The sequence below is a fragment of the Haemaphysalis longicornis genome, unplaced genomic scaffold (genome assembly GCF_048455015.1).
Source record: "Haemaphysalis longicornis isolate Haplotype H1 unplaced genomic scaffold, Haemaphysalis longicornis Haplotype H1 scaffold_2, whole genome shotgun sequence".
NCBI lineage: Eukaryota > Metazoa > Arthropoda > Arachnida > Ixodida > Ixodidae > Haemaphysalis > Haemaphysalis longicornis.
Genome location: NW_027526295.1, coordinates 184,723,361 through 184,747,443, shown reverse-complemented (window position 1 = coordinate 184,747,443; position 24,083 = coordinate 184,723,361). Strand labels below are relative to the sequence as shown.

At 51.4% G+C, this 24,083-nt stretch overlaps 1 protein-coding gene across 3 annotated transcripts in view; it reads right to left on the bottom strand.

Moving 5' to 3' along the window:
• The window catches only part of LOC144169628 (insulin-like growth factor 1 receptor), a 208,523-nt gene that overhangs the window by 128,009 nt on the left and 56,431 nt on the right, over positions 1-24,083 (bottom strand). For all 3 annotated transcript variants that reach the window (XM_077698880.1, XM_077698881.1, XM_077698882.1), the window contains exon 2: positions 4,649-4,859. In XM_077698880.1, the coding sequence (XP_077555006.1) occupies positions 4,649-4,775 (127 nt within the window). In that variant the 5' untranslated portion in view covers positions 4,776-4,859. The remainder of the gene's footprint in view (positions 1-4,648; positions 4,860-24,083) is intronic.

The window sequence follows — 24,083 nt, the reverse complement described above, 5'->3', positions numbered from 1 at the left end:
GCGGAGGCAATGAATGGACTCGGGCAGCGCGGGAGAGAAGCGGGTGGAAGTCAATGAGGGAGGCTCCGTCCTCCAGTGGACCTGACTAGGTTGTTGTTGATGATTTTACACAACGAGACTACCAGAGACGAGATCTGCTTCGACGGTCTACCAGCAAACAAAGACGACAACTACCGGTGAAAACACACCAACCGTATCTACCGATCGAAACGATCAAACATATAGACAATACCCTTATAGAAAGAAAACAGCTGGTATGCAAAACTCTACGAATTTTTTTCTAATTGTATGTATTAGTCGCGTTATTGTTTTCGAAACAAGCAATCGTGAGAAACATGCACCTTATTTCTCCCGCTGGCAACTTTCAAGAAACCAGCTAAGGCGTTGCGCTGCTGAGCACGAGGACGCGGGTTCGATTCCCGCCCTCGCCGCCCGCTTTTCTGATGGAGGCGAAAAGCAAAAACGCCCGTGGGTACGAGATTTCGGCGCACGTTAAAGATCCACAGGCGGTCAAATTTAATCCGGAGCCCTCCACTACGGCGCGCCTAATCGACTGCGTTGCGTCGGCGCGTTAAAACCCTACAATCCATCAATCAAAAAAACTTTCAAGAAACCAGCACCCCTATTGCAATTCTCGCCTAGCCCAACCAGTTCATTCGCCGGAGACAGTTTCTACACGAAATCTCATCAGCATGCATTACATAATGCAGCAGTAAAAAAAAAGACACGAATCGACATACGTCGTTACGCAAGATGCGCTGGCTCGCGCTTTTCTGGATCAAGAAAGCCGTCAACCCTATTCTTATTAAATGTTTTTCAATCCCAAGACCCCATGCATTTGCGTACAATAAGCTTATTGCATTCCCGAAAAAAAAAATCCAGGAGAATGACGCGGAACAATTGCATTTCACGTGTTTAAGTGCAATGGACATTTGGAAATCGACGCCGACTTCAGACGTAACTCATTTGTCCGACGTGAAAGACCTTGTACCCGGGACACAAACTGTCGCTGGTGCCGCATTATGTAAGTTACCTCACTTTGCCGTTTGCGTTTGGTGTCCTTCGGGTATCCTTAGCTGCTCAGCGGAGCTCCTTTAATCGCTGCATTGAAATGGCTGCGACCCACGTTTTACACGAAATTCTGTTTCAAATTCAACTCCTCCAACGGAACCACACCAACATCCGCGTCGACTGGGTACCTGGCCACGAGCCATTTTCTTCAGGCAACCAGGCAGCCCATGTGGCCGCTCATTAGAGTTCCCCCTCCCAACCTCCACTGGTGCCTGTGGTGATGATGATGATTCCTATTGGTTTTCCCTTTGAAGCGGGGTGATGACATGTCATCTTACCAAAAAGGACTAATATAACCATGTTTTACACTCTTGGTTTAATACTAGCGCTGCTTATGGCAGGCCCTAAAGCTTATTAGGCCCGAAATACTTTCTTTTCCCTGTTACAGGTGGTAACTGTCCTAGGCAATATTCCCCTCTCTGCTTTTCGTCCACCAGCGTTCTAATCTTCTTTTCGTCCCCTCGACAGCCTTGAAGTTAACTTCCTCTCTGATACCATTAAATCCTAGGGCTTCTGAAAGCCCAATATTCCCTTCATGTAGATTTGGATGGATACCCTCACATTCTAACACTATGTGCCGCATAGTTTCTGTTTATTTTCCGCAGACCATACATACCCCATCATTTTGTGAATACTTCCCCACAAAACTCTTAGTTCGCAGGCAACCTGTTCTAGCCTCAAGAAGCAAAGCACTGCCCTGGGAATTATCGTAGAAATTTTCCTTCCTGATGTTCATCTTCTCAGCCCTGTACATGTCTAACGACGTTTTAGCTTCCATTTTTTCCCTCCATTTATTCGTTTCAATCTGCCTTGCCTCTTTTTTGGTTACCTTGGCTGTTTTGGATTCCCCACTGTTCTTTCCGTATTTCATCGTTAGCCGTCTAGTCTTCCTTAACCACTGCGTGTCCACGCTTTTCAAGTATAGGTACCTAAAAACCTTAGCTGCCCTACTTCGTTGATCCATTGCCCTCAACCTCATCTCAAAGCATATTTTACTTTGAGCTTCTCTAACTTCAAACGACGCCCAGCCCATATCTCCCTGAACTGCTTCGTTAGTTGTTTTTCCATGCGCGCCTAAGGCCAAACGTCCTACCGTTCTCTGGTTTACTTCAAGGCCTGATAGAACGTCTGATTTTAAGCAGAGTACAGCATTCGCAAACGTGAGGCCCGGAACCATTGCTCCTTTCCACATTCCTCTTACTACTTCATATTTGTTATACCCCCACAGAGCTCTATGCTTCATTATAGCTGCGTTTCGCTTTCCCTTAACCTTAAGTTGCTCCTCGTGAGTACTTAAGTAGTTATCCCCTTCGTTTATCCACACTCCCAAATATTTATATTCCTTCACTCAAGGTAATTCGCCTTGCTGGATAGACACTACGTCGGTGGTAGCGTCATTGAAAACCATTATTCCTGATTTTTCTGCACTGAAATTTAACCCGAGGTCAGTGGCTTCCTGGCCGCAAATATTTATTAGCCGCTGCATATCGGTTTGGTTATCAGCTAAAAGAACAATGTCGTCTGCGTATAACATTCCCGGAATATGCTGTTGTACCACTTCGCCTTGCAGCATATGGGTTAGGCTAAACCCTACTTGACTTTCTTCCACTTTCTTTTCTAACCCTGCCATGTAAAGCATGAACAGTATTGGGCTCAAAGGGCATCCCTGTTTCAGTCCCCGATGGAGGTTGACCTGCTGGGCGCATTTCTGTCCTTCCCAAGTAAGGTGCACTCTATTGTCTTTATAGATTGCTATAAGGAACTGTACTAACTCGTCATCTAATCCCTGTAGTCATCTAATCCCTGGTAAGGCGGTCGCGGTCTCCCTCGCCCTCCCCAGCGATGCGCATTCACCAGCACAAGAAGGACCGACGCATACGTCTAAAAGCCCCATCTACAGCTGGCTACCTCCTATTCCCCGCTCAGGCGAAATTTTTATTAACAAATATATTGCAAACTCACCCGAAACACTTCGCAAGTGCTATACCCCTCACCCGCCCCCTCGGTGTCCTTACTGCCATACCACCACTCCATCAGACGTCACACACCTTGTTTGGTGGTGCCTAGCTTTCGCCAGGCACCGTACATTCAAATCGCCCCAACCCCATCCCGATCCATAACAAACTGATGCACAGCTATTATATGAAATAGCAGTTTATTCAATTAAAAGCGGTCTGGCAAGCGGGTCCTCCCCCGAACGAACTGGCGAACGTGCACAAACCCTATTGCGATCGCCACGAACTGGCCCATGAATTGCAGGTTCCAAGATTTGGCCCAGTTCTTGAGTCTACTGAGAACGACCAGCATTTGTCCATTTTCTCTTACCCTCCCTCCCCATTCCTTTCGCCCATCGTGACCAGTGGTCATCCTTTTCTATTAAAGGTTGCTCTCTCTCTCTCTTCTAGTCGTTCTTGTGTGCTTCTGTCTACCACCTCTGGGCGTAGGGTCACCATCATCATCAGCCTGTCTACGCCCACTGCAGGGCAAGGGCCCCTCCCACAGATTTCTAATTAACCCGGTCCTGTGCTAACTGCGAAAAAAATATTTAGAGCATTTCTTTATCACCTGACTGATCGTGTGAATATGGTCTATTGCTGAATAGCCTTTACGAAACCCTGCCTGTTCATTAGGTTGCAGGGTTCATTAGGTTGACTGAAATCTAAGGTGGCAGAAATTTTGTTAGCGATAACCTTGGTAAGTACCTTATGGACTGACAGTAAGCTGATCGGCCTGCCATTTTTCAAGTTCTTCATGTCCCCTTTCTTACGGATTAGAATTATGTTTACGTTCTTCTAAGATTCCGGTACACTTGCGGTCACTATAGGAATTGCGTACACAGGTTTGCCAGTTTTTCTAGCACATTTTACCCGCCATCCTTCAAGGGGTCTACGTTATCTGATCTTAAAGCCCTGGGTTAAGACCCCCCCGCCCCGGCGCAGCTTAAACAAAACCCAGGTACAAAACCAGTAAACGCCTGGTAGCGTCCCTCCAACCTTCAAGCTCAACCAAGGTCAATCAAGCGCCTCATGCGGTACGCGGCGCCGACGGAAGCGCCACCGACCGCGCTTCGGTCACCGGTCAAAGCAAAATGAAACAACGTATCATAACCCTGCGAAAGCAGCCAGTGCATAATGTTTGTCGGCGTATGGCATTAAATACTTCGAAAGGCGCTTTGTGGCGGACGAATTCAGAACATGCAATCGAAACTTCGCGTAACGCGTAACGTCGATTCCCAAGAAGAGAGAGAGAGAGAGAGAGAGAGAGAGAGAGAGAGAGAGAGAGAGAGAGAGAGAGAGAGAGAGAGAGAGAGAGAGAGAGAGAGAGAGATTAGCTTTTCTTTCCCTACATTGCGAAAATATCGCAGCGACGCACAGCAGGCCGCACTGAAGAAACCTGGAGATGCAAGCCTCTTTGTCCCCGCGAACAATATCCTAATTACGGCCACTTGCAATCGGCGACTAAGTAAAGCACTACTACGCGCGAGCACGCATCACATACGGACGGAGGGACCGATCGTCCAGCATCCGTCCACGCGGAGGCTGGAAGAAAGGAGGAGGAGGAGGAAAGCGCTACTCACGTGCTGGCGGCTGCAGCCAGTCGGTGGCGCGTCCCTGTGCCGGCGCCGGCCCGAGCGCGAGCAGCGACGCCAGCAGCAGCAGCAGCAGGGTGGGCGCCACGAGCAGCAGCCTGGGCCGGACAGCCATGGACCCGCTGCCACATGAACGGGGCCGGCCGGAGGGCCAACCCCACGCACGCCTGGACCCCCTCCGCAGCCGGTGCGCCGCCCCCTGCACACGCACAGACGACAACAGGGTCGGCAAACATCCACCGCTACGAGTGCGTGCACACACCCTCTGGCCTAGTATCGCAGGCCAACAACAGGACTACGATGATAACCCCGGCAGCGGCGGGGAGACGGACACACGGCCCAGCAGCCCGCACGTCGCCGCCGCGCACGGCAATCAGGACCCGCACTGGAATTTTCCTCCAGTTCGGGAAAATTTCGTTCACTTCGAGTGAGCACGTGGAAGGAAAGTTCGCGCAATTGTGTGCGCTCGTGGGCCCGGTTATACTGTGCGCTGTTCCGTGTCAAGCCGCCACGTCCGCTACAGATTCCTGCTTTAGGCTGCTATTGCTCTAATGCTCCAGTACATAGAAGAAATCAATTTTTGAGAAGTCTAAAGAGATTCATGACTCGATCCCCGACGTTGTGCTGTGCGCCGCAGGCACGGCAACGTCGGAGGGAAAGAGTTTTAGCAGTCCGTCTGTTCCGTCGTTTACGTGGTTACCATGTTGCCGGGACCCGACTGCGCCTGCGCGGGAAGGGAGAGGAGGCGCACTCCACCGTGACGAATGCCCGGACACGGCAAGGGCTGGCCTGCGGAACATACGGACTACTAAAACTCTCAATACCTCGTTGAGCACTGGGCCGGCGTACGGTCTGCGACCGCCGACAGTTGGCGGGGTTTTAAAGGAACCATGAAGATAAAATGCGAGCTTGGGCCATTCAAAAAACTGCTTTGTCCCGATAACAAGAATGGATGAACAAACTTCATAGAAACAGCAAGCGCAATCTTTGGGGGACTCTCCCCCTTTCCCCCACTGCGCTGGGATAGCGCGGAGGGAAAACGTGACGTAGACGACCGCGCACGTGCAAGTGTGCGTGAAGCCACGTTGAAGGGCGATCTGAAACAGATCGCCCTTTTCATTTTCGTTTCGCGCTATCGAAGATAGCGCCAGCGTAACTCTACCCTCGAGATCACAGGCGGAATAAATTACAGTAAACCACCGTTACAACGAAATCCTCGGCACTACGAAACCCACTTCATTATAAGCGGTGTTTTCTTAAAAGTGGGCATATTTGATGTCTATGCACTGGCGTGTGGGTCTTGAAAAAAAAGTTTGACTGAAGAGCGAATTCAAATAGGGCAATCTTGTTGCAACGGAGGGTTTACTGCACTAAGGAAGTCCAGCTCAGGTCGCATCGTTACCCGCGCCGCGGTGGCTCACTGGGGAAAGAAGCGCTGCATGTGCTGCTGACGCGGGTTCCATCCCGGCCGCTTTTCAGATGGAAGCACCAAAAGAGAAAACGCCCGAGTGTCGAGATTTAGGCGCACCTTAAATATCCCAGGTGGTCAAAAATAATCCGGGGCCCTCCACTACGGCGCGCCTCATAGCCCAGGAGTTGCTTCGGCGCGTTAAAACCCCACAATCAATCAATCAATCAATCAATCAATCAATCAATCAATCAATCAATTAATCAATCAATCAATCAATCAATCAATCAATCAATCAATCAATCAATCCGGTCGCTTCATTGCGCTGCTGTTGCATTCGCCTGTGAGGCGCGGTTATACGGCACGGCAACAAGAACTGAGCTTAATTCTGTGTTTGTCGTTGGTAAACAATGTGCTCTTCGCTTCTTATCCATCATTGCGCAAGAAAAAGCAATACCATTGATGCTGCAGTGTTCTATCCCCAACCTCATATGCATCGAGCACGTCGATCGGTTTATCACGGAACAAACACTTATTTATTCATCCCCGCGTAAGCTGTCCATTCGAGCAAACATCCATGCCCTGCGCGAGATAGCAGGAACGCCCTTTCCTGGAACAGCGTCCCAAGCATGCACAGACCGTGCGCAGTTCTACGCAGCCCATAAAAGGAAATAGCGATGACGATAAACAATGGACACTCGAATCGTGTTTTTCACACCTACGTACTTGTGTGCGTGAGAGAGAGAGAGAGAGAAAGAGAAACGAGATAAAGCACGCGACTCTGGCAAATGATGAAGGAAATACCAATTTTGAGAAATTCCTCAGTAACCCAAAATATACGACCACTTTGGATAATGCGATGCTGGGTATGACTTCGCAGTACGGAACTATACTTTAAAAAAATGTAGGAAGCTCACACAAAGCGTAAGACTTGAAGGTAGCGAGGCTGTACGTGCCACCTTCACGACCATCACGAAGCAGCCGATTTGCTTCTTGTTCGATGCCGCGACGAATTTTACTCCATCAATGTTGCTATAAGTGTGAGCTTCCTTGAAAGTGATTAACATTGGACATCACCTTAGAGGGGCGTACGCTATGACGTGTCTCTTGTTCCGAGCAAGTGTTGCCACGATTATGGCGAACGCTGGAGTTGTTTTTTTCTTTGTTTGTTTGTTAGTTGCCAATCATTGCCGTTCTCCTTAAGCGGGTACGCTTTTCCGCTTTGTTGTGATAGCGTCCTTTTGTGGCACGGGTCACGGCCACGCTGGAACCACGGAATGCTTGCGTATAAGTAACGCTCTCGCGTTCAAAAAATCTGAGCAACTCGCACACAGGCATTTGCAAACGGGGAGCAAGGATAGAGGAGCGTTTCATTTTTACTTCTGGGAAGAGATAGGCCAGATGAACGCAGTATAAATGTGGTTAAGTGAACTTTTGACTAACACTACGTTTTGGATTTAGAAACCCCCTACACATTATTCATTTACTCATTTCGAATAATGGAATGACTGCCTATTATTTTCAAAAGCATGATGGGGCCCGCAAAAGCCTCTCAAATGGCGTTTCTCCAGCCCTATCAGTTGCAGTGTACTCGGTGCTCTCGCGACAATGGGACGTAAGCCCTACTGTTGTGCGCAGATGATTTGCTGTTGCAATTGGCTGAAAGATAATATTTAGGGAAATAACACTGCCCCTGGCGTGTCTTACTTCTGCTACATGGACTATCACTGGAGTCCTGTATACAAGAAGACCACATCGCTAAAGAACAATTTAGGCTGATAATTAAGTGCAGGTGTTCAGCTCGGCGGCCACAACGGCTTCTACAGTGCCAGGCTTGACACAATGACAAGGCCTACCGCCTGTGGTTGAGGATTACTTTACATGTGGCCACTAAAAAAAAAAAAGAAGAAAGAAACACGTGCTCCGCAAAAGTTTCTGCACACATTTAGATTAAATTTACGTGTACTTGCCCTGGTGTTTATATCAGAAAAAAAAAAAAAAAGAAATGCGAGTGTAACCAATCCCGTTTAACCATTCGTGCTTTGTGGTATTGTCGCGAAGCGGAGGTCTGTTGATGTTTCTGGTTGTTTTGAGTTCTGTGCCCGCAGCCAAGGCTCTTGCTTCCAAGTGCTTTGTGTGAGAACGGTTCGACGCGGCGATGCCCTGGGCCCCTTTTTTCTGAGAAACGCCTCCGACGTGTGTGTTTGCCCGTCGGCCGACCAGGAGACGCGGCTGTTGCGAGGGCCGGGGACCCAGCTTCCGACCCCCCGTTGCGTCCGCGCAGGCCGCCCTGTGCTCCGAACCCTCGGTCTAGTTCAAACGACCACCTGTCTTTTTCCCTTTGGAGTTTGTATACACTACTTTGGGCTCACCAGTAACTCTTTTGCCGGAAACGGGCGCCCTCGAGTTTGAACTTTGTGTCTTCTGTGATAGGTTCATTTTTCCTTTCGGAAATGTAGCTGATTGGAGCTAAGAAGCGTCTCGCGGATTGGCTGCGGGTGTGCCTTGTTCCCCGCGGTCCGCACGCTCCAGGATACACTTTTTCCCCCAATGCGTCCCCCACCGGACAGCTTGACGCGAATATAACGCGGCTCCGCCGGCTATTGAGGCGGCAGCTACACCAGGGGAGCGAGCCACTTGCTGCCGGTCGTCGGGGCCAGACGCCGGGAGCCCTTCGCCCGCCAACTATGTTTCGTTAAGTACTCTTGATTGCCTGTTTTCTCCTATTTTTATGTATCAGTTGTAACGTTTTGCCTCTATGTTTTAAATCGAAGTGTCAATAATTAAACAAGTTAACCTTTTGAACTTCTAAAACCTTCAAGTGCTTCATCGCCGGACTCCTCGTGCTACCGTAGCGGCAGATATTTGACCCAATTACTCCGTTACAATATCACCAATCTTAGGGCGGTGAAAATTCATGGTACGGCGATGCCCGTTTTGCGCTTCCGGCATTTCATCAGAGGGGCTGCTGTACAAGCCGTAAGTTTGTCGGCGCAGGAAAAATGCAAAGAAAAGAAAACTCCCACCTACCCTCGCGGGAACCCCTGTGTAGATGCGACGCATAGGCGGAGCGGCGAAGGGAACGCGTTTTATAGCGCGCATAACGTTGAGGGGACTGCGTAAGCTGGTCCCAGTCGATGACGACGTTGGCGTACTTGTAAAGCGGCGTGGACTCTAGGTGTTTGAGCCAAGCGTGGATGTTGTTTCGCCGGAGAACGGCACACCGGTTATATGCGCAGCGCGCCCGAAGGAGAGGAAACCGCGGAAGAGAGAGTACTGCACATGCGCCGGCCCCAGCGCGTCTGCCGCGGCTATGACGCAACGTGCCGCGGCTATGACGCAACACAATCCAACACAATCCACTTTAATCCAATCCAATCCAACCGAATCCAAGCCAATTCAATTCAATCCAATCAAATAAAATCCAATCCAATCCAATGCCCCTCGCGAGAGAGTGTTCGTTATCGGAGAGGAGAGGGGGTGAGCGGCGGAGAGCGCAGCTCGCGCGACGAGGAGAATGGCAGAGGGGTGGACAACGCCGACAACAAGACGACGACGCCGGAGGGACAAGGCGAGTGAATCAGGTGCTCTGCATCTAAAATGGCGAGCGCTCGTGAGAGCGCGCCTCGCGGCGACCGCCGAGTCCCCGACTCGCGCAATGTCTGCAGCAGCAAAAAAAAAAAAAAAAAAAAAAAAGGAGCGCAAGATAAAAATACGCCCTGCTTGGGAGAGGTCACCGCGGCAGCCGCATTCTCTAGAAGCCGTTATGGATAATTGGAGACATGGCTACGAATGTGCCACTTCTTCCCGAGACGACTTGCAGATCCCGCCACCGCTGCCTCAAGTCGATGACGAAGAGCTGGTGGAAGTGTAGAATGCTGAGGATGACTTCGCATTCACCACTCGGCGCGAAGAAGACGACGACCTCTTCGATGCGTATGACGACGATTACTAGCACCGCAACTACGCAAATAAACAATGATACTGAAACCTAACTATATATGCGTCCGGCACGCTCACCTACAACAGCTACGCAATTCAAGTCTTGCGCGTGAGTGCAAGCTTCCCTGAATTTTCTCTGCGTCAAAACGCAACCGCTACTGTTACGAGAGTGGCATTCTTGTATTCTACAATAACCTACAATAGTAGCGAACTGGTTTTTTTTTTTTGCACTTTAACGGAACTCCGCCAACAGCAGAGCGGTTCCACATGCGGTATAGTACTTGTGACTACTGGAAGTTCTGGTGGGCTGGACTGGTTATTAAGGCGAATGCCTTAAGTGCCCCACTAACCGAAAAACCGGAGTTGTTGTTTTCGTGCTGTACAGAAAACTGCCGCCACGCACGCAATAAAAAAAAAAAAAAATCCCCCGACTGCCGCAAGAGAACTACACGGTTATCTACCGCCCACGCTCGGGCCTCAACGTAGCCAAGTGGACCCCCCGCACTCTCGCTATGAGTCTTGCAACGGCAAGTAACCTTCCCCGCCAAAGTTTTCTCGACGAGGTGATCGTGCAAGCACAGCCCCAAAACAACCTTCTTGTGGCTAGCACCTCCAACGCACATTTTGCGCTCACCCTGAGCCGTATCGCTTGCATTCAACTCGACAATACGCAACACGCGCTCGAGCCGTACATGAAGCCGCCGCCCGATACCTGTCGCGGTGTCATACACGGACTAGAGGAAGGAACAACCCCAGAAGCTCTCCAAGAACTCTTAGCAGCGAACAAACCGCTACTGCTCCACGCGCGCATGATGGGCCGCACTACCTCCGCACTGCTAACGTTCAACGGAAGCAAGGTCCCGTTCTACGTGCGCGTAGGCTGCATTCTCCACCGCTGCCGACCTTTCCGACGGACTGTTCAAGTGTGCCGCCTCTGCGGGGACATCGGCCACCGCAGGGACATCTGCCCGCATCCGGACTCCGTGAAGTGTTCATCCTGTGGCCTCGCCAATCCTACAGATCAACATAAGTGCACACCGATGTGTAAACTGTGCCAACAACCACATCTAACGGCCGGCAAGAACTGCCCGAAACGCCTCGTCCCCAACCGCCCATCCCCCAAGCAACGCCTTCACACCCCGTTCTTCCACCAGCCGTCCGAGCACCACCAACCCAGCAGTCCACTCCAGGTAGGCTGGTCCACTATTGTGTCGCAACCTCCCACCGCTCAGGACTTCCCACCCCTCCCATCGGCACCCAAACCTCCCCCCATCCCTCCCCAATCAACCAACCAACCACCCTTCTCCGAGCCCACGTTCCTTCCTTCTCTAACCAAACTCCTCGAAAACATTCAACGCCAGCAAACAGAAATCATGGTTCGCTTAGAAGCACTCGAAGCCGCCAGCACCCCAGCCCCCTCCTCTCCAGCTCCAGCTTCCCCCCAGACACCAGATAACCCCGCTCCTCTATCCATCCCAATTGAGATAATCAAATCACTGGTAAACGAGCAATTTCAGACACAAGTGCTTCCCACTGTCGATCAGCGTTTCGACGTCGCCCTAACCGAACTCAATAAACAAATCACGAATTCAACGGCAACAATTCAGCGACTCACTGACGCCCTGACCTGCCGCCTCAACGCTCTAGAAAAAGCCCTCTCCACAACACCCTGTACCACTACTCCACAAACCAAGAAAGTCAAACTGGCCCCCGCACGCGACGATTACTCAATAGCAATGGACACAGCCCTCCCGGAAGATAATGTCTGACCCTTCTCAGTTGCACATCTACCAGTGGAACTGCAGGTCCCTCAACAGTAAGAAAGCGCAACTAAACCTTTACATCGCACCCGAGCCGCCCGACGTTATTGCGCTACAAGAAGTGGATACCCCAAAACCCGAGCTTCGCGGCTATTGCTCGTATACACAAGACCCAGGCCACCGAACAGCTGTTCTAGTAGCGCAGCATATTACTGCACAAGAACACCTCATTGCATCAGAAATCGCCCACACCTTTATTGAAATTCTCCCTCCCCGCCCGAATCTCCCAAGTGTCTACATCCTGAACGTGTACAGTCCGCCGCTCTCATCCCTGAAGACCGTTGACCTGCTTATTCATGAAGCAAGCCGAAAGTCGCAGCAAAGCCCTCTCATTGTACTAGGGGACTTCAACGCCCCCCATCACTCATGGGGATATCACCAAGCCTCTAAAAAAGGAACAGCCCTCCTCCATGCGGCACAAAATCATTCCCTAACCCTATACAATGACCTCACCACCCCCACCCGCCTTGGAAACAGCGTCTCTAGAGACACAACACCTGATCTCACCTTCGCCCGGAACGTTCCCCATTTAAGCTGGTCCCTCCGTACGGATACCCTTGGCAGCGATCACTATATAATAGAAATCAAGCTGCCCAGCCTCCAAACGGCTCGCAAAACCGGAAAAGCCCACATAACAAACTGGGCAGCCTTCCGTAAAGACCCTACATCTCTTCCTCCAATCGAAGAAAACCTTGAAGCCTGGACAGAAGCCCTTGAAAGTCTGGTCCGAAAGCACACCAGCACTGTCCTTTTAACCGACAAAAACCCAGTAGCAGACGCCCACCTACAGCATCTTTGGGCAGCCCGCCACGGTCTAGTTAATCGTTGGAAGAAAAGGAAGCACAATCGGTCCCTCAAAAAAAGAATAGCCGAAATTACTCAACAGGCAGCAACTTATGCCAAGGTCCTCCAAAATCAAAATTGGCGTAGCTTTTGCGATCAGCTTCAGGGCACGCTCACTACCAAAAGAACCTGGCATATTCTCAGGAAACTCCTAGGCGACAAAGCCCCTCGCAGACTAGGACAGCAACAAATCCAACGTCTCATTCATAATCACCACCTTCCCCCCCAAGAGCTGCTCGATTCAATTCGCACCCACCTCTTCGGGCACCCAACAACTTACCCACCCCCACCTGAACAGGCCTACACTGGACCCCCAAATGACTCACTGGACGCTCCGTTCACTTCATCTGAACTGCAACAAGCACTCGGCAGACTCACACGCAACACGACCCCAGGAAAAGACAAGATAACCAATAAATTAATCCGCAACCTGGATGACGAGGCCCAAGAGGACTTACTGACTCTCTTCAACTATCATTGGAAGCATGGTACTGTACCTCCTCAGTGGCGCCACTCTGACATTACCCTGATCCCCAAGCCTCACAAGCCTCTAACAACGACCAACCTCCGCCCAATATCACTGACCTCATGCCTAGGCAAGCTCTTTGAGCATCTAGTACACAACCGCTTGACCACCTACCTGGAAAACCGTGACCTCTTCCCCCACACTATGTTCGGTTTCCGTAATCACCTTTCCACTCAAGACGTCCTAATTCAAATCAAGGAGCACATTATCGACCAACTTAGTAAAACCAACCCCAGCTGTGTCCTGGCCCTAGACGTTCAGGGAGCTTTTGATAACGTGACACACGAGGCTATTTTGCAAGGCCTTCAAGAAACCCACTGCGGCCCGGCCACGTACAACTACGTCAAGGCATTTCTGACCAACAGAACGGCCTCCATCCGTCTCGGTACTCATCAGACACCTACTTTTCCAACACCGGCCAAGGGGACACCCCAGGGCTCTGTCATTTCGCCTCTATTGTTCAATGTCGCCCTGTTGGGCCTCCCTAAGCTCCTCGCCGAAATTCCGGACCTACATCATGCATTCTATGCAGATGACCTCACTTTATGGACAAACAAGGGTTCTGCCGGGCACCAGCAAGACAGTTTACAACAGGCAATTGATACGACAATGACGTACCTCGCCACTCGTGGGCTTACGTGCGCACCTCAGAAGTCTGCACTTCTTATCCTTCGGGCCCGCACTAGAGGACGCCCCCCACAGCCTACTCCGGATCCGACAGTTTTCATTCAAGGCACCCCTGTACCTCAAGTTTCGACACTCCGAATACTGGGCGTACCCTTTCAGGCTGACGGCTCTGGTGCTGCCCTCTTACCCCAACTACATCGTACAGTAACACAACTTATTCATCTCATCAAGCGAATTTGCACCCACCAGCACGGTCTTCGTGAGCAAGACACCTGCCGCCTCATACAAGCCATTCTCATCAGCCGCATCACGTACGGCACCCCATATGTACAGCTAAAGCCTCAAGAACACTCCAAGATTGATGCACTCATCCGTCGGGCGTACAAAATCGGCCTCGGTCTTCCTGCCTTCACACCCACCCAGAAGCTACTGCAGTTAGGAGTGCATAACACTCTCGCTGAACTCCTGGAAGCGCAGCAGGTAAACCAACTCTCCCGCCTGGCGCTGACACCTACCGGCAGAACGGTCCTCCGATCTCTGGATCGACCAACCCCTCCACCAGCAGAGACACTCCAGCATCTCCCGCAACCTATACGTAGCTTCATCAGAGTAACCCCCATACCGCGCCACATGCACCCAGAGTACAACAAGGGCCGCCGTGAAGCTCGGGTCAATTACCTCAACAGACGTTATTCTGGCCAACCAGACAGCAGATACACCGACATCGCGCACTGCAATTTCACATCTCGTGCCACCCTGGCAGTCACGGATTCTACAGGTGCTATACTCACCTCGGCCACCTTACCTAACACCACAACCGCAACAGCAGAAGCAACCGCCATAGCCCTGGCAGCCACCACCACTACAAGTACGGGCCACCTCACCATCTTAACAGACTCTCAGCAGGCCTGCCGCTACTACCTTCTTGGCCGCATTCCCTACCAGGCTCTCAAGATACTTCAATCCCTCAAGACTCCCCCAACCATCCAGATAGTGTGGACACCTGGGCATGCCTTCCTACCAGGGAATGAGGCGGCACATGCCGCTGCCCGTGAGCTCATTTTCCGGGATTCCCGTCCAAAGACAGACGACTTGGCATCCGCCCCATCCCTCCACCCTCTGCCGCTCAGATACACCGACCTGCTTGCCCACTACCGCCACACTCGTTTCCACTTCCCCCCTCCCCACCCGTCGCTCACTACAGCAGAGGCCCGGACGTGGCGCCGGCTACAGACAGGCACATACTTCAACTGTACCGTACTGTCGCACATCTCCCCTACCACATTCTCCTACTTCTGCCATTCCTGCAACCTCCCCGCCACAACAGCCCATCTTGTATGGTTCTGCCCGCACCATCCCGATCCCCTCCCTTCCCCATCCCCTGAGCGGTGGGAACGCGCGCTGACCAGCCTGCACCCGGAGGACCAGCAACGCCTGATCAACCGGGCCACCCGGGCTGCGGAAGCGCGCGGCTTCCTGAACTGAGGACGCCACCCACCTTCTTTCTTTCTTTTTTTGCTCAATAAAACGTTTTGCCTCCTCCTCCTCCTCCGGGCCATCTCCACTAACGTGAAAACCTAGGGAGGGGCGAAGTATGCAGTGTATAAGTTTATTCTTGGCGCCTTGGCGTTTTTGTCAACGGAGATGAAAACACTGGGGGTATACAGCTTTGCCGTAAAAGTCTCGTGTCTTTGAAGGACGAAACGTTCTAGCGCGAGGCATTGGAAAAAGAGTGTCCCGGTGTATTATTTTAGTACGCGTTACGTTCTAGCGCGCGGCGTAAACTTGTGTCCCGGTGGTTTAGTACCGTGACTACATCGACGATGACACAAGACGACGACATGAAACACCGACAGCCTCAGCCCCAAAGGGGCTTCCCCCCTAAAACACGCAAGTTCGCGTGGGATTCGAACCCGGATCTGGCGAGTAGGAGCCCAGTGCGTTACCACGACGCCACCTCACTCAACCTGTTTCCAGCGGCGGAAACGGGCTGAGTGAGGTAGGTCTACGTATCATTAGATCTGCCGTGTGGAAGGGCTATTAGCCCAGTGCGTGCGACTTTGATGTCATATCGCGTGACAGGTGAAAGCGGCGGCACGCGAGTAGAACATGCGCACCCCAGCCATCGAGGAATGTGATTCTGGGGAAGCAGTGGCGTGAAGTGTCTCCAGTCTGCCTGCCGAAGTAATCGGCGCCAAAAGACGACGAAACGAAATAGACGCAAGCACGACCTGAGCTCAGCTTAATACGACGTCCCTGAATAGTTCCACTGCTCGCCGGTTGGTGATCGTTCGATCGGCAGCACGACGACCCGCGCAGGCGTACCAACGAAGAGCTTGCGTAAAACGGGCGTCGAAGCTTCCCTTCGCAACAGTCGCTCAATCGCCGATGCGGCAGCGGCGTTACAGAGGCGTCGCAAACACGCGTTCCTTTGTTTTGTCGCGTGAGCGTGTGCCCTTATCGCAGCAGCGACAACGCCGTCGGAAAACGCCGCCCATTGAGGACAGGAGAGAAAAAGAAAAAAAAAAATACTCCGTCCAGGAATGCGCACGGCTCAGGAAGGAAAAGAGCATGTGGAACAAGAAGGGGTGCTAAGAGTCTCCCTCCTTGTGCGTTTCCGTTCTCGGCGTCTTTCTGCTCTTCCCGCGTCGCCTCTGCTTGTCCGACAAGCAGACGCCGCGCCGAGATAACAACACTTGGAGCAGCACGGCCGGCCGGCACTGTAGCGCACAAACACACACAGTCGCGCGTGAAAAAGTGCGTGCCCTTCAAGCCCTTATCGCGCCGCAAACAGCTTCGCAAAACGACAGCGAAAGTGGCCGCGGGTCTTGTCGCTGTTTATGCGCCCCGCTGCTCCTATCGAGCGGATGCTGCTGCTGCAGAGAGAGGCTGACCTTCCGGCACTGTTGGTCGTCCACGCCGACCCGCTACCCTTTTCAATCACGGATCACACGCTAGTTCGAAGGTTTCGTCGCGTGCCCGGATATCTAAACAAAACGCTTTCTTTGTTTTGCAAGCAAACGGGAAATAATCGGGGAAACGCACGCCCACAACCACTTTTAGGATTGATGGGCGCGCGCGCATTGCGGCCAATTATAGGCTGACGTTTGTTTTAGTTGCTCAGCTTTTACGCATAACGGCATCAGCAAACGAGATATGGTCTAGTCACGCGCGCGCGCACGTAGTCGATGCCAAATATTTTGTCATACAGCACCCGATATTCGGGCCAGATACTGTAGTTCAGATTTTCGTAGTCTACCGCGCCGCATAGTGGATGGCTCCGTATTAGTTTTGACCACCCGGAGATCTCGTACCGCAGTTGTACTTCCGAAACGCGATTAAGGCGAGAAAAGCAACGTTCGCCTCTGCGTGATCATTCATTTGGAGCAGACGGAGCGAAAGTTTACGGGGCCACGGGCTTCAAATTTCGCGGCAAAAGCAAAAGCGCTCTGCGAGATTCGTACGTGTGCCGCGATAAATCACTCGGGTACGCCAAACCAGGAAATGAACTTTATGCCGTTCAACTCAGGAAACGAACATTATTCCCTGCAACTTTTACTTCGACAGCTGTTAAAAGGCGAACCTGGTGAGATTGTGTGGGGTTCCACTTTTTAGCATCACCAGAGGGAGCGCCGTTGCTATGGCAACCAAGTTCTCGCAAGCAGAAGATCAGAGTCGGACGAGTTGCAACCAAGGAGGTTTCATAAAACCTCGTTGATTGCAACGACGCACAACAACAACAACAACAACAAAAAACAGGATGAAAAAGACAGGAGAGCGAGAGAGAGAGAGAGAGAGAGAGAGAGAGGGGGAGGAGGGAGGGAGGGAGGGATTGGCACAAATCACCGCATACGTTAGAGAGCGGTAAGAAAAGGTGCGGTTAAATAAAACAGCACAGCATTAATGCGGTGGAAATAAGTTCCGAGGGCTCCTTGCAAGAGGGAGACAACAGGGCCACTTGAGCGCCGGCGTGTTCGCGAAATAGGACGCAGAAACAGAGGCTGCGAGTGAACGCAGAACGAAACAAATCGACAAGAGGACGTCGTTGGAAAGATTTCGAAGTGTTGCGTCGTGCGGCTGCAGGACCGCGATGCCGCAGCAACGTAGCACGAACGTCCACAACCGGATCAGCTGACAGCCTTCTTCGCAGTATAGGCTCCGCGCAGTCATCTGTCAATTTGTTGACATCAGTGCAACGAGCAGCTCGTCAACAAGCAGGGCCAACCGGAACGTGCGACAAGCTGTCGTGCGACGGGTGACAGGTGACGGAGTAATTGGCCCGTCACGCATTCCCGGGCGCATGCTACTACTGGCGTGTTGGCTGCTGTTATTCGGTATCTGACGCCTTCGTCGGCTTACCGGCCCTGAAAAGCCGCGGAAAGCAAGACTATAAACCAGGCGCGTATATGTTCGGGTACTGCCTCGTCAGCGTCATGACCAGTGTCTTGACCGCCACGGAAGAAGCGCCCCAGCAGCCACACTATTGATTGATTGAAGGTTGCCGACGCAACGCGCAGGCGTTGAGGCGCGCAGTAGTAAAGGGCTGCGGATTAATTTCGACCCCCTGGGGATCTTTAACGTGCGCCGAAATCTCGTACACACGGGCATTTTTGCTTTTAGCCTCCATAAGAAAAGCGGTCGCCACGGCCGGGAATCGAACCCGCGTCCTGTGCTTAGCAGCACAACGCCTTAGCCACTGAGCCACCGCTGCGGGTGAGCAGCCAGACTACATGACCGCTGTCTATACCTCGAAGCAACTATTAGTATAGGACAGCTTTATCAACCCTTGTTGCGCGCCCGCGTGCAGTTTCGTAGACAGGAGGTTAGATGTAAGAGCGGTCAGTAACTTGACGGGATCTCGGATGCAGAAACAGTGGGGACAGTGCACCAGAGAACTGACGACGAACGGGCACATGTTCTTCGTTATTGGTCGATTAGAAGAGGGGGGAAGCAATGCAGTGGATGCTGAGTAGGCTGTTTTAATAGGCTTGGTACGCAAAACTTTGTCTGGGACGGACGCATTGACGGGCATGGTGACCTTCGATGACTCCTGGAACTGTGTCGTGAAGCCTCGGCAATTGAATAAGCCGCTGTGTAGAGGCATTCCCCGGCATAGGCTCAGCGCTTGTTTGATTACCTTTCGTACGAGTCTGTTGAGGATGTCCAAGTATTCCTGATCGATCGTGAGGTATGGCGAGACATATAGTACACCTACTGAAATGGCGAACTTTCAGATCAGCCTTACGAGACTTCGTTCTTTAATGCCACGGCGGCAGTTACAGAAGCGTCGGTGCATCGGTGCGACTTAAGTGAACGTCTCAGAAAATTTGAATAATCTTGAACAAGGTGAGATTATTCCGCGTGTTTGCGTGTATAGTCAGTCCTAGTGTCCCTAGATAAGGGTACACAGTACCGGCACTCGTTTCTCCTACTGTTCCATGCCGCCGCCATTGGTCAGTTCGCATCACGTGACATTTGTTTACACTGCGACGGTTCATGGGCGCCGCCATTTTGTTGTTTATGCATTTTAGTCGGTCAACTCTGGTAGTATCAGCTTATCCTCCCTGCTCTGCGGATGCGCGTCACTGGCGTCGTTCCGAACGCGAATCAAAGATAACGCGTTTCGCAGCATTTCAGCTGCAGAAGTGTATCCGAAGATGCCATGTTGCTGCGTCTTCGCCAGTGTTGTTTGCAAATGACCTCGTCAAAGTTAGCGGTGACGCCGCAAAAGGGGAAATCTGGCAGCACTGATAAACACCAAAACGACCGCCGTTGCTCACTTGCGTGCTTCAGTAACGGTACTCTGTATCTTATGCAGTGACACTAGTCAGTCCGAAGATTTAGAGTAAACGCGTTATGCTTGAAATTTTTCCGCACCTCGAACCCGCACCCAATATCATGCGCATAATGGCCGTTGGGCGCGAGGACAAGGCCGAAAAGCGGTTCGGAGCGTGATTAACTGCGGGCGAGTGACGCAAAGCTTAACCAGAAAGCAGAGAAGGCTGAGCTGCCAACCTTTAACAAAACTGTCAAGTGATAGTTACAGCACCAAGAAAGAGCGCGCGCACATAGCGCCGCTTAGATCCGATCATTTAGGAGCGATAAGCATTGTTCTGCCGGCTAGCCCGTCGACAGCACGATGAAGCAAAGCAGCGTGGGTGTGTTGAATGAGGTAAGCTCAGTGCAACGGCGGCAGAGCGCCAACGCCTCCGCTATAACAGAGACTGACGGCCTTCTCTTCAATCCGTCACACCGAATCATCATCGTCCCGGTCCCACACGCCAACGGGCAGCTAAATTTTCTGCTTTCGTTCCGCCAATGCTCCCCCCCCCCCCCCCCTTCAAAAAAAAAATCATACAAGGAAACCCGTCGCTGCCGCTCGCGCACCGCACAGGCATCCGCATCTTGGAGGTGTTTCCGCGCACTGTAGGGCGCTGCACTGCCTAGCACAAAGGGAGGGATACATTGTATCTGGGCCCGACGCCATTGAAGAGAAAGGCGGCCGAGACTGGATTTTTTTCTTTCTTTCTTACCCTATTTCTTTCTCGCTTTAATTTTCTTTTACTCGGTACGTCAGAGCGCGCGGATTCAAACACAGAGTCGCTGCGGCTTCAGTGCGACGGGCTTGCCCTTTCGGAATTTCGCCAGCGAGGACAACACCGGCCCAGGTCAGCGGTATAGTTATAGCAAGGCTTCGCCCTAACCTAACCGGATTAGGCTACTAGCTCGACTCGCCCCATATTACCGAGGCTTCGCCGTCCGATAACTGTGAGGACTCCGCGAGCTTGAAGGAACCGCGCGAATAAATATTTCTCGCGTGCTGCAAGGTTTATCTTAAACTGACGTCTCCGAGAATACATATTAAAAAGAAAATCGAACAAAATAGTATCGTAAAATACCCATACAACTATTTTCCTTCTTATGGCGATAAAAAAATCTTCCGCGTCTTCAGAACCTCTACCAGGGGTTGAACGCTGCACGCGTTCTTGCGTTTAATTGTACTTTGGCAGCGCTATATGAATACAGTCAAACCCGGTTATAGCGAACTGCAACATGCGTCACGATTAGTTCGATATATCCAATAATTCGAAATAGCCGAACCCGTCAATAACGAGTTTTTTGTTACGAGTTCGCAGTACGCGGGACCTTCCTACCCCCACCCCCTTTCTCTTACCGTATCCCATTACCATACAGAAAACTATATTGCAAGCAATTAAGCTACTTTCCGCTGTAGCTACCTACTTTCCCAAAAAACGGTGATTCTTGTTTTCACTTTCGTTTTGGCGGCGTCAACTAGCACAGCATTCTCTACATGAGACATTATTTGCATCAGTTGCAGTCCGTGTCCTTCAATATCGAAGCAATATTGGTGGAGCACATTGACTGCGGACGGCTTCCGCTCGCGACATCCCCCGTCTCTTCGGTGCTTCCAGCAGCGCCAGCAGCCATGACATTGGCGATGGTGTCGGCTTCCGAGGGGCTCACAGTGAGGGCAACGTCGTCGTCGACACTCAGGCAATCCTCGAGGGCACTCCTTTTAGCACAACATCGGGAACGTTGGCGGGCTCTTCCCACAGTTCACCGATGCTTCCATCCTGGTCCGGGCTCGCTGACTGGGAGGGTTTAATCGTGAGTAAATCGCGTCGTTAACAGTTACGGAAAGTGCAGGGAGTCACGTCGCCCCATGGGAGGCTCAAAATCTCCATCGCAGCCAATCAGCATCTCGATCGCCGCTCCGAGACCATGCATTTCGGCGGCAATTCTAGGCGCGCCGAGTTCAATATATCAAATGTGAACTTCGTTATAAGGAGTATGTTTCGCGTGTATTTGCGTAACTGATCTTTCTGTGTTCGATATATAGCATAATTCGCTCTATCCGGGTTCGTTATAATTGGGTTTGACTGTATAGCGGCGCAACAGTTAGCGTGTTGGACGCACCCCGACATCTGTTTCACATTGGCACATAGCTGCCTTCAATTAAGAATTTACGTTCTTTAAAAGCGTCACCAAATTAATGAATCACTCATGCATAAAACAAAAACACTGGCGCTTTCTCTTACGGGACTTTCATTCAAAAAGCGGTGGGTTTTGTTTCGCTCCTCGCGACGGCGATTGACAGACACATTATTGTTTTGTGCAGTTATTTTCCCCTTCCTCGGTGCAGTTTCATTGCCCTGATGCGGGGACTTTAATTTGCTCTAGTAAGTAACAATCCGATGCCTATTAACACGAAAGTGTTTTATTCCTAGATACACCAAGATCTCTCTGACGTCATTTCCATCACGGAAATGACGTTAGTAGAGCAAAGCAAGCGGCCTGTAAAGGGTGCACCCCTGCACTCAGGGTCTTCTTGCGGGGAAGCACACTTTAGTACTAAAGAGTACGTTATACTCAGGGTTGTCCGTTTTTGGGTTTTATATTTTAACACGAAAGCATTTTATGCCGGGATACACCAAGCTTTCACTCACGTCATATCCGTCACGGAAATGACGCCAGTACACCTTTGCCGAAACGAGCCGCCAGCGGGACGTCGCTCGCCAAGCACACCCACAAGACAGCCGCCGACCAGCAAATCATGCTCAGCTGCAGAGTTCGCTGCACATTTCACTTTCGTGTTTTACCGATTCCTATGACAGAGGAATCAACCACAGTGTTTTTTTTATTATTATTAGAGCCCCAACACCCATTACGTACTTTCCCTCAAGTTGGTCCACGTTTCTTCCTCGGCTGCGCTAGAGTGTCGACATGTTTCAACGGCTCCATTATTGCTAGCACAGCTGGAAAACTACTCTCCCTATAAATACTTCGTTCTTGCATACACTGCTGTGAACGAAGCGTTTTTTTTTTTTTTTTTTTTTTTGCACCGGTGTACGCGGTCCCCAAGAGTTTCCGAACTTCTGTCAGTTGCTCCAGTGTCACCCATCCCTGTCAGAAACTTGCTCGAACGTGACCGACCTGAAGTATAAATTTCGTCCCAGAGACGAGCTTAGAAACACATCCCGCGTTAAAAAAAAAAAAAGGTGTAAACGCTGACCAAATTGTTATTTTTAACCGGAACGCCATCCCAAAATTAGCCCCGTCCAGACGCCGCAGCGACTCGCACGCCCCGAGCTTGTCTCGCGCGCGCTCCACCGCCGGTTGCCCGTGCGATTTTTTTCCCACGCTTCTCGTTTCTCCGTGCACACGGGCTCGCGCTGTTGTTACATACAAACGCACGCACACGCACACACACACACACACACACCCCGGCGAGACGCGAGGTCTCGTTTCTCTGCGTAACCCTACCGCATATCTGTTTCGACTGGCGGCAGCTGTCGCAAGGGGCGGAATTCACCAACCGAAAGAGGAAAAAGGCGAGAGATTTGTCAGTGAATGGGAAGAGTACGAAGTGTTGAGGCTTGTGTAACTACTATGCAGTGTTTGGATAGGACGGAGTGCAGTGCCGTGGGGTATTCCAGGAAACGGGGGAGGGGACAAAAATAAATAGGGTCATATGCTGTCGCGCGACGCTCTCTTTTAGCGGCTTCGTCGTCTCCACTGAATGGAAGAAGGGAGGGGAACGCGACGAGCTTTTTACACACGGTCGCGTTTGGACAAAGCAGCGCCGGTGCCGCCTCGACTCGGTCGCGCAAGTTCGCGCGAAACAGAAACTGTGTACATACATACACGTCTGCGCGGATATGTTTGTTAGCTGTACAAGTGTCAGAGCTTCGCTCTGCGCTTACTCGTACGACTAGTCATTTTCGCGAATTCGAATCGTTCGAATGCTCGCTTCCTCCAATGCACAACCATCTCTACAATTACTGCGGTCGGACGAACTATGATGTAAAAAACTGGGTGTGCCAACATGTATACAGTTCAGAACTACGGTCCCTATGGGTTCGAACACTCTTCCACGAGTTAATCAACCTCAATCCTTTCACAAAGTGACGGTCCGTATAGCTGTCCCGCCACGGTGGCTCAGTGGCTAAGACTTTGTGCTGCTGAGCACGAGGACGCGGGTTCGATTCCTGGCCGCGGCGGCCGCTTTTCGGATGGGGCCGAAAAGCGAAAACGGCCGTGTGTTCAAGATTTCGGCACACGATGAAGATCCCCAGGTGGTAAAAATTAATCCGGAGCCCTCCACTACAGCGCGCCTCATCGCTTGCGTTGCGTCGGCACGCTAAACCCTCACTCTTCACAAAAAAGCTCGTAAAAGGGTAGTAACGGCGGCATTTACAAACTCCTTATGGAGTTTACCCTTACAAAAATGGATTT